This window comes from Anticarsia gemmatalis, chromosome 30 (genome assembly GCF_050436995.1).
Source record: "Anticarsia gemmatalis isolate Benzon Research Colony breed Stoneville strain chromosome 30, ilAntGemm2 primary, whole genome shotgun sequence".
Lineage (NCBI taxonomy): Eukaryota > Metazoa > Arthropoda > Insecta > Lepidoptera > Erebidae > Anticarsia > Anticarsia gemmatalis.
This window is the reverse complement of record NC_134774.1, coordinates 5,384,218-5,395,397: the sequence shown is the minus strand read 5'-3', so window position 1 is coordinate 5,395,397 and position 11,180 is coordinate 5,384,218. Positions and strand designations below refer to the sequence as shown.

Below are 11,180 nucleotides of genomic sequence, written 5' to 3'. Positions count from 1 at the left end.
CGGACTCAAGGTTGCGGCTACTAAGCCCCCCCACCACAGCAAGGTGGAGACCCGTCGGGGGGGAACCTAACCTAACCTAACCTAACCTAACCTAACCTAACCTAACCTAACCTAACCTAACCTAACCTAACCTAACCTAACCTAACCTAACCTAACCTAACCTAACCTAACCTAACCTAACCTAACCTAACCTAACCTAACCTAATCATCCTTTACACAGGTCGCTTGTCACACCTGCTTGCCGTCGGAATCGCACTTGTTTTCTTGTATTGGAATAATAATGCGCCTTTCAGCCATTGTTCGTTCAATTCATTTCATTCATTTCATTCATTTCATTCATTTCATTCATTTCATTCATTTCATTCATTTCATTCATTTCATTCATTTCATTCATTTCATTCATTTCATTCATTTCATTCATTTCATTCATTTCATTCATTTCATTCATTTCATTCATTTCATTCATTTCATTCATTTCATTCATTTCATTCATTTCATTCATTTCATTCATTTCATTCATTTCATTCATTTCATTCATTTCATTCATTTCATTCATTTCATTCATTTCATTCATTTCATTCATTTCATTCATTTCATTCATTTCATTCATTTCATTCATTTCATTCATTTCATTCATTTCATTCATTTCATTCATTTCATTCATTTCATTCATTTCATTCATTTCATTCATTTCATTCATTTCATTCATTTCATTCATTTCATTCATTTCATTCATTTCATTCATTTCATTCATTTCATTCATTTCATTCATTTCATTCATTTCATTCATTTCATTCATTTCATTCATTTCATTCATTTCATTCATTTCATTCATTTCATTCATTTCATTCATTTCATTCATTTCATTCATTTCATTCATTTCATTCATTTCATTCATTTCATTCATTTCATTCATTTCATTCATTTCATTCATTTCATTCATTTCATTCATTTCATTCATTTCATTCATTTCATTCATTTCATTCATTCATTTCATTCATTCATTTCATTCATTCATTTCATTCATTCATTTCATTCATTCATTTCATTCATTCATTTAATCTTTCATTTCATTCATTTAATCTTTCATTTCATTCATTCATTCATTTCATTTATTTAATTCATTTATTTCGTTTCATACATTCATTTCATTTAATTATACCAGCTGGCGCAGATCCATGCCAATAGGTTTTCTCAATAAAACCACAAGATTTTCTTACTCATTTATTGTAAAAGTAAAATATTGTTTTTCATATTTACATAAGATTTTAAATACCTTGCCATAGTTATTAAGTAGCAGGCAATACTCTACAAACTGAATATGAAATAGCATATTACCGACAGTTTTGAAACAATGTTCGTTGTTGTTGTCAAGCACGTATCAATAGATGCCACTAGCAGTATTTTGCATATAATTAGTTTCATTGAGCCGCGTACAGATGTCGTTAGTAGTACAGTATAAGTATAAATAGTTCTACGGTGTGGTGTGTAGATGTCGCTACGTGTCCTGCTGGTAGGAGTCCGTGTTCATGTCGTTGAGGCCGAGCTCCTCGTTCTGCTCGAACGTGCGCTCGTAGCGGGTGATCGTCAGACCTGCCACATACACGCATAGAAATATTATCTCTGCATGAAATTCAATAGTTATGTTATTTACTTTTGTCTAAGATTAACGTAATAACGCGTCTGCTTCCTTGCTGTAGTGGTTTGTTGGTAATTTGTATAGAGTGTAGTGGCGTACCGTCGTCGGGCTGCGTGGGGTCGTCGGCGAGGCTCTGCACGTAGGAGTTGCCGGCGGGGTCGTCGAGCACGACGGTGACGGGCTCGCCGCCGTCCAGCACGCGCTCCAGGCGCGCCACGAAGTCCTTGAGGCCGGCGCTGATGGCGGGCGCGTCGCCGCCCACGCCGGGCGAGTCGCGCAGCTGGTCGGCCGTGGCGCGCAGCAGCCCCTCGGCCGTGGTGAAGCGGCCGCCCAGCGCGCGCCCGCCCACCTCCAGCTCCAGCTCCGGCAGCTCCATGCTGCACGTCTCCGACTGCGCACAGACACATACATACACACACACATATACATACATTTACACATTAGTACTGTACACTCGAGTCCGACATACATCTGAGCTCATTAAACAATGTTACTATAAGGTTACCATACACCAAACTTAGATTATAATTCTATTCCTCGCATAAATTCACTCACCTTAAGTATATCTCTGGAGAAGTCGTTTTTATTTCTGATCTTCACCTCGAAGCGCACGCCCTTCTCCTCTATGCCGCCGCCTGACTTCACCTGCGGACACGACGCGAGATTAACAACGTAACATATCGCTCCTTCAATGCAAAAGGGCCACAACTCAAAAAAAAATGAAAATCGTTTTATTGCAAAAATGACACCTGAACCGACTATATTTTATAGTAAAAAAAAACCCCCATCATTTTTGCTTATATTATGGCTGCACTGACTTACTGCCCTTTTTGCATTAGCTCACTTTGACAGGTAATGTCAGTGCAAAACAGCCACTTTGTGAGTTGCGCCCGGAGATTCAACGCAAATGCTCGTCAGTTGCATGAAAAAGTGCCACAATCCAAAATATGTCTGTGTTGGGTGCAAAATTTCAAGTTAATGTGATTATATTTTACAATACAAAACTGCCATATTTTGGAAAACGTCCTTTTTGCATTCTAACTATAGTATTTGTTACTATATTTTGTAATACAAAAGTGCCATATTTCTGAAAACGACCGCTTTGCATTCAAACACTAGTATTTGTTATTATATTTTGTAATATAACAGTAGCATATTTTGAAATACGTCCTTTTTGCATTAAATTATTGTGGAATAAATAATCATTTTTAGCGTGTTAGAATGAGAAGGCCAGAAATATGACCGTTTGGCATGATAATAATTTTAGTTTTCGTTACAATTTTAAAAATAAAATAATACATTTTGATGCAGGCAAAGTAAAGAGGCACCCTTTCCTTTCAAATTCCTCTTTCTGGGGCAAGGTCCGACCAGTCCTTTTCAAAAGCGTCTAGGTCATCCCGCCATCTCCATTTAAGTCTCCCGCGTCTGCTATGACCATCTTCTGGCATCCAGTTGGTAGATATGCGGGTCCACCTTTCCGAATGCATATGTATAATGTGGCCGGCTCAGTTCCATTTCAGCCAGGCGGTCTTCTCCCTTACATCGGCTATGCGAGTTTGGGAGCGCAGTATAGAATTTCGGACGTGATCTGTTCTTTTGACGCATAATATACTATGCTCCATCGCTCTCTGGCTCTTTCTGGTTTTCCGTAAGGGACCATGTTTGGGCAGCGTAGATAAGGACGGGTAGCAGGTATAAACATGTCGACGAGCTTTCACTTCAGTGACAGTGGAAGGTTACCCTTCATTAGCTCTTTCCTGGACCAGGATCTCTTTCAGGCACTTGTGACACGTTTGTCCAACTCTTTGTCCCGTCGGTTGTTAAAAGAGGTTATCTGGCCCTAGCAAGTGTACTCGTCGACATAGTCTATGACGTGCCCGTCTACTTCGACCCTACGTTTTGTGTTGTTGGTCATAACCAGGGTTTTTGTACGGTTCTTACTCAGTCCAATCTGAAGGTTTGCCGTGCTCAGATCTTTGAGCATTGATTCGAGTTCCGATGCCGAAAAAGAGAAAAGGACTATGTCGTCTACAAAACAATGGTTTGTTAACTGTTTACCACTTACAACTATGCTTTTGATTGCCATAACACCGCCAGGCTCCTGAAAATTTCTCTGAGGGTGCTGGTAAATAATTTGGGAGATAGCGGGTCTCCCTGTTTCACGCTTCTTTGGATTTGGAATGATATTGTTGTCTATTGCTTTGATGAGTTTGATGTATGAAGGTTCGATTCTACATAGTATCTTTAAGTAGGACTTGGATGGAGTGATGATTCTATGGCGGAATAAGTAATGCTGTCAAAAGCTTTGGAATAATCTACGAATGCTAAATATAAAGGCTTATAAAACTCAAAAACCTTTTCTGTTATCTTATTTCTTTAATACTCCTGCTGCACTCAGTCTACTCGTCACGTTACCCATTGATTGATGATAATGATTGATGTTTAATTTTACAAAATAATGAAAGTTACGCACAAAGTTGATCTCAATAATTTTACTTACTTAATAAAAAGTTAAGATTTTTTAATTTAGATTGTTTAATACAATGTTTTCCTGGTCCATTCAGTTATGGTTTTACTTAGTAATTATTATGAAACTTTTTGATACGGTTTTTTTACCAAATAAGTACAATTAACCATTTTTATTTGTAAAACTGTGTTTAATTTTTGACATATTTCTCATAATATTGGTTCAAATTTTGAATGCAAAAGGGACTTATATGCTTTTTTCTCTTAATAGGTAACAGCTATTACAAAGTTTATTTTGTAGAAAGATAGAGCTAAAAAATACGCATCTAATGATATATTAACATCTTATATTTAATAAATAAATATATGAAATGTTATAAAAAAACAGTTTCAAAAATTTGTTTTGGCTCTCCTGTAAAATTTATAGATTTCGATTTGTGGCCCTTTTGTATTCAAGGAGCGATATGACGTGTGACGTGTCTGCGTGTGACGTGTCGTGTGACGTCAACTCACCTCGTTGGTACGATGACCGCACGCTTCACACATCGTCGCCATTATCACCACCTCCTTGAAGTGCGGGATATCTGCAAATTAAATAGACGGTTTCTATCAAATGTTTAGTAACAATTATTGTTGTTGAAAGCGTATATAGGCATTAGGCAATGTTCCAAAACTAAAATAAATAATTTCCTAAGAACTATACTAATGACGGAAAGAAGTAAATGACAATAGTTCAAAATTCACTTGCTGTACTGATGTCACCATACAATCAGTTCTGTATTTATCAACTACTAATCTCCGGTTTAGCGTTAGCGTTTTTTTTTTGATTTTAGCGTTATTGAATAGATTAACTACCGCTAAATGTACCTCAGAAACCGGGGGTTAGTGTCACTGTTGAACTAGTTCCAAACTTGAACAACTAGATGTCAGTATGTGTACAGCGAGTAGCGTGTGTGTGTGTGTGCGTACGTACTGGTGACCTTCATGTTGGTGGTGGCGGGCGCGTTGCAGTCGGGGCAGTTGGTGTTGAAGCTCATGACCTCGTCGGCCGCCAGCTGCTCGTACGAGCACGCGCTCGCGTCCGCCGGCGACAGCAGCGACTCCGCCGGCGTCAGCACCGACGGCGTGTCCGACACCTGCGGGACAACGCGTCATTAACTCTGCTAGGAAAATTCTACCGAATGACGTCTTCTTCAAGAAAACTACCCGGAAAATTCTACCAGGTGACGTCTTCTTCAAGAAAACTACCCGGAAAATTCTACCGAATGAAGTCTTCTTCAAGAAAATTATCCGGAAAATTCTACCAAATGACATCTTCTTCAATAAAATTACCCGGGAAATTCTACCGAATGACGTCTTCTTCAATAAAACTAGCCGGAATTTTCTACCGAATGACCTCTTCTTCAAGAAAATTACCCGGAAAATTCTACCAAATGACGTCTTCTATAAGAAAACTACCCGGAAAATTCTACCAAATGACGTCTTCTTTAAGAAAATTACCCGGAAAATTCTACCAAATGACGTCTTCTTTAAGAAAACTACCCGGAAAATTCTACCAAATGACGTCTTCTTTAAGAAAATTACCCGGAAAATTCTACCAAATGACGTCTTCTATAAGAAAACTACCCGGAAAATTCTACCGAATGAAGTCTTCTTCAAGAAAATTATCCGGAAAATTCTACCAAATGACATCTTCTTCAATAAAATTACCCGGGAAATTCTACCGAATGACGTCTTCTTCAATAAAACTAGCCGGAATTTTCTACCGAATGACCTCTTCTTCAAGAAAATTACCCGGAAAATTCTACCAAATGACGACTTCTTCAAGAAAATTACCCGGAAAATTCTACCAAATGACGTCTTCTATAAGAAAACTACCCGGAAAATTCTACCAAATGACGTCTTCTTCAATAAAATTACCCGGGAAATTCTACCGAATGACGTCTTCTTCAATAAAACTAGCCGGAATTTTCTACCGAATGACCTCTTCTTCAAGAAAATTACCCGGAAAATTCTACCGAATGAAGTCTTCTTCAAGAAAATTATCCGGAAAATTCTACCAAATGACATCTTCTTCAATAAAATTACCCGGGAAATTCTACCGAATGACGTCTTCTTCAATAAAACTAGCCGGAATTTTCTACCGAATGACCTCTTCTTCAAGAAAATTACCCGGAAAATTCTACCAAATGACGACTTCTTCAAGAAAATTACCCGGAAAATTCTACCAAATGACGTCTTCTATAAGAAAACTACCCGGAAAATTCTACCAAATGACGTCTTCTTTAAGAAAATTACCCGGAAAATTCTACCAAATGACGTCTTCTTTAAGAAAACTACCCGGAAAATTCTACCAAATGACGTCTTCTTTAAGAAAATTACCCGGAAAATTCTACCGAATGAAGTCTTCTTCAAGGAATCTACCATTTGACGTCTTTTACATTTACAAGATTATGATCTTATTTATCATTTACATTTGATTTCATATTTACAACGGTTCTTGAAGGAATGCAAAGTCCCCGCACTTGGTCAGCGTAGTGGACTCAAGGCCTTCTTCATTACGGGAGGAGGCACTTGCCCAGCAGTGGGACAGTAATGGGCTGTAATGATAATGTATACCTCATCGTGTGTGAATATTCCGAGCGCGTGGTTCTGGTCGGTGGTGCGCGTGAACTCGTCGCGCACGCAGCGCGGGTCGCGGCGCGGCGCGCACGGGTTCTCCACGAAACAGTTGCCGCTGATATCCTCGAGCTCGAGCGTCCAGGGCGCGCCGGGGCTGCGCAGCGCTTGCAGGCGCAGCACGAAGGCGTCGATCTGTTCGGCCGCGGCCGGGTGCTCCACGCGCCGCTGCGCCTGGTCCTGCGTCAGCCCCGCGATCGCGCGAGACACTATGCCTTCCACTGTTGTCACCTCTGTAACATTATACATGAATATTAGAGAAATACTTGCTATAATCAGAGACCAACTTTCAATATTATTAACACTAAGAACTTCGAAATAGAGCAAAAGTTCTGAGCTACCTTATGGTACTAAACAAGTCTCTATCAAAACATTTACTTAAGAGAGCAAAATCTTTTCATAGGGCCTAAATTATCTATACTAATATTATAAAGCTGAAGAGTTTGTTTGTTTGTTTGTTTGAACGCGCTAATCTCAGGAACTACTGGTCCGATTTGAATAATTCTTTCAGTGTTAGATAGCCCATTTATCGAGGAAGGCTATAGGCTATATAACATCACGCTACGGTCATTAGGAGCGGAGTAGCAACGAAAAATGTTGCAAAAACGGGGAAATTTTTGACCCATTCTCTTAGGTGACGCAAGCGAAGTTGCGCGGGTCAGCTAGTTTTTCATAGTGGATGACTATGTGATACTTTCTAATTTTATTATACCTACTATCAGGTATGTTCTTGTTACCAGTCTTCAATTATCTCCTTGCTCAATTTCATAAAAATCTGTACAACCTTTCAACTGTGTAAAGCCAGCAAACAGACAGATAGACTTCTGCATTTGTAATATTAGTGTGATATACAAGTGTACCTCCTTTCTGGCTCTGTGCAGGTATCTCAAAGTCCAGCTCAGGTATCTTGACACTGGTGTAGTCACTCTTCACCACCTGCCGGTTCAGGTCCGTCTGAGACTCCACCTGCAGCTTCCATCTGCAACATGTAAGTTGAAGTCTCATTCATGGATGAAATGATGCAAATACCAATGTGGTTTATTGTCAATTAACCAAGTTGGAGTACAGTTACACAGCTTATTTAGAGATGTTAAAACTAACAAAGGAAGGTAATATTAATTGGAAAAAATAATTTACTTGATTTACAAAAAAAAAATACTTAACAATCACAGATAATAGCAATTAAATAAAAAACAAATATCATGAATTTATCTTAAATTGTAAAAAATCTGTAACATTCATCAGTCAGTATATTGTCTCACCTGACTCCGAGCTCGGCGAAGGCTCCCCCGGGCTGAATCTCATTGTTCTCGTAGCCACACTCCTCGCAAGAGAACGACATGATCACTACATTCTTGTAGTATGGGATACGAGTCAGCAGCAGACGAGTCATGCCCTGCAATGAAATACAATTTAATGACAATTTTCTAAAATAAAAATATAAAATTATGATGAAAAATTTTTCAAAAATTTCAAGAATCCTTACAATTGCATTGAGTATTTGCGTAAAAATAAGGATACGGTAGGCTAGCGACATGAGTTCTTGGGAAGTCAGATAAAATTTCAAACTTTATACACAAACATACAAAAAATACGCGACCAAAGTTTTTAAAAGGTAGTGCAACGACAAGGATTTTCCAGACATATATTGCGTAGTAGTTAAAGCCTTATGAGTAGAATTAAACACGAAAATAACTTTAATTGTCGGTAAACAATCGTCATTGGGTCAACGCAAAATGAAAACATCATCATAACCTCAAAATCTACTCGTATCATAAAAAAACATAGTCATTTCTACTCATTTTAAACTAAAAGTCTAATCCTTTGGCTCATTTCCAATAGTTTCAGCCAAAATCAATACTCCTCTTATCCTGTAAGCTCGTAAATCAACAGAAAATAGTAGTTTCGAGAAATGTCTAGCATGTTTACGTACATTGGCGTGGCAGTTGATGCACAGCGACTCTATCTCGGTGACCTCGGGGTCCGGGTCTTCGCCCGTGAGGTCCCGGAACACAGGTTTCTGCTCCACACTGCACATTTTTATCAAATAACTGAAATAAACTGGAAGCTCTGGAAAAATTCTGCAACGCAAATGTCACTTCCACGTTTCAAATGACAGTGACGACAGTTCGGTGTTTTGACATTACACATGTAGGTACTGCATTATTTGCGTACAACGGAATGTCTTGCATGAACAAATGTTGGACATCGAAAATCTTCGAGCAAGTATTTGGGATTACTTTTATGTAACTTTTTTTAGACATTTTTATTTAATAAATCGTTTAAGAACATGAAACGTTATTATAAAAATATAAACACATTTAAAAAAAAATCATGGTTTCTTTGGCAGCGCCAATCTTAAAGTAATAGCAATCAGTAGCGTAAAATTACTTTTTTAACTATGTCTTCAGGCGCAAGTTCTATGCATAGAATATTTTTGTTTACATCATATTGTTGACCTTAGATCTACGATAATGATACTTCTTACTAAACTAAATAATTTTCTAAGCACACGCACAATGTGCGTGTTTATTAATAATAATCGGGTTGTTCGTACTGAAATTAGGACGAAGCCGAATTTTAAATGCACTTCCTTGCTTGTGCTCTTAAAGTCAATAATACCGGACGGTATAAATGTTATAAACATAGTCTAGAGAGCAATGTCTAGCACCACAACTACCTTGTTATTATGTATAGTATGTGTATGTATGTACAAAAAGTCCTTGACATAGAAGATATTCCTAGTATAAAAGACGATTATAAACCGCTCGTGTCCACAACGGGTGCTAATAAAAATATTGTCTTAACGCTGTGTGCTTTCATAGTTATTATGAGATCATACCGTCACCTACTTGGATGATAGGGCGGTTTATTTGTGGCTATGACCGCATTTCGATACGAAACGATATAAAAAAATATGTAAATAGGTTCCACGCATCGGCAACCCTAATTCGACATAAATGTGCAAATGATTATAGACTTTATATGCGTACAATAAAGTTGAAAATCACATGTACTTTTTAAGAAGAAAAAAAAAAAAAAAAAAAATAAAATAATGTTTATTTACCAGTCACATTCCAATTCTTAAAAACTATACTAAACTAAAGTTACAATTTTCTATTTATATTAATAATTCTAGTGACTCTTCCACTAGGCTGAGCCTGTCTCGGAAGAGTCAAATAGTAGCAGTATCCAGTTTTTTGTCCCTGGTTCGATACAGTACAGAGAGTCTTATTAAAATAAAAGATAGGAAACAATAAAAACATTAATGTGTAACAAAATAAAATTCTAATAGAATAAAAAGAAAAAACAAAACACAACAATTGGTTATTGGTATAAATTGAGATTTTCAAGTACTTTGATGTGTATATGTATATAAGCGTGTGTGAGTGTGTGTGTGTGGGTATGTGTGTGTGTTTGTATGTGAGTGTGTACATATGTGTGTGTGAGTGTGTGTATGTGTGAGTGTGCGTGTATGTGTGTGTGTACATATGTGTGTGTGAAATTCAAGAAACTTAAGATTTTCTTGAATTTGGTCTGCACTTAAATCGGCGATATTTGATGAGTGATTTTGTACTCTTCTGTAAATAGTTAAAGTTGAAATTAACTTAATCAAGAGGTGAGCTCCGCCTTAAACTCATTTCGGATTGCTCATAGATTTAAGATGATTTTAATGAGGCCTCTGGGTTTTGATTCATATTTAGAGAAGATAAATGTCCTTGAATTTCTATTTCAATATTTATTTTAAGATGGTATGACTTTTCATCACCTAGTTGCCTTAAATATGTCATGTAGGTAGGTATGTCATTGTCGACTATTCAATTTAATTCAAGATGTGAACTAAGGAGCCTTTAAACTATTACCTACCCATTGAGCGCTCTGAAGTTTGCACATTTAGAACATTGATGTAGACAACCCTATCCCACACGGTTCGATTTAAAAGTTGCCTAATCATTTATTGATATTACGCTTCTAACGATATTAAGAATGGAGGCGCGACGAGTGTCAATTATATCGACAATTTAAGCAATAACTTAGCAGCCACGACAGCCAGGCCGAAGGTCGGCTCCCTGCAGAGCCGGCACATAGTAATACACGATCATGATGTCACGCTACGATATAAACAGAACCTTGGAAGCACCAAGCTCTTACGTCATACCTCTATTTTGAGGCGAAAATGTTCTATCGCTACCCTACCACAACATAAATCATGAAAACGTTCCTATATTAAACGTAGAAAGCTACATTTTTAAATTGGTTGGGTTGTAGAAGAAATATTTTCACGTTATAATACGACTGAATTAAATATCATTGCAGTGTTGTTATTTTGTTTGGGTGTTATGACTTTTTGATTTGGTTGGATTGCAACGTCGTGTTCCCGCCTTGACGAATGTTT

The 11,180-nt window shown here is 37.8% G+C and overlaps 1 protein-coding gene across 1 annotated transcript; it reads right to left on the bottom strand.

Annotated features, from left to right (window-relative positions):
• Positions 1-1,217: 1,217 nt before the first annotated feature.
• Positions 1,218-8,893, bottom strand: Zpr1 (zinc finger protein Zpr1). Its single transcript, XM_076133792.1, has 9 exons — positions 8,718-8,893; positions 8,047-8,180; positions 7,645-7,763; positions 6,725-7,017; positions 5,079-5,241; positions 4,619-4,689; positions 2,195-2,284; positions 1,739-2,030; positions 1,218-1,593 (listed from the first exon to the last, which is right to left on the bottom strand). Exons 1-9 carry the CDS (start codon positions 8,820-8,822, stop codon positions 1,499-1,501), a joined length of 1,362 nt encoding a protein of 453 aa, XP_075989907.1. The 5' UTR covers positions 8,823-8,893; the 3' UTR covers positions 1,218-1,498.
• Positions 8,894-11,180: the final 2,287 nt, after the last annotated feature.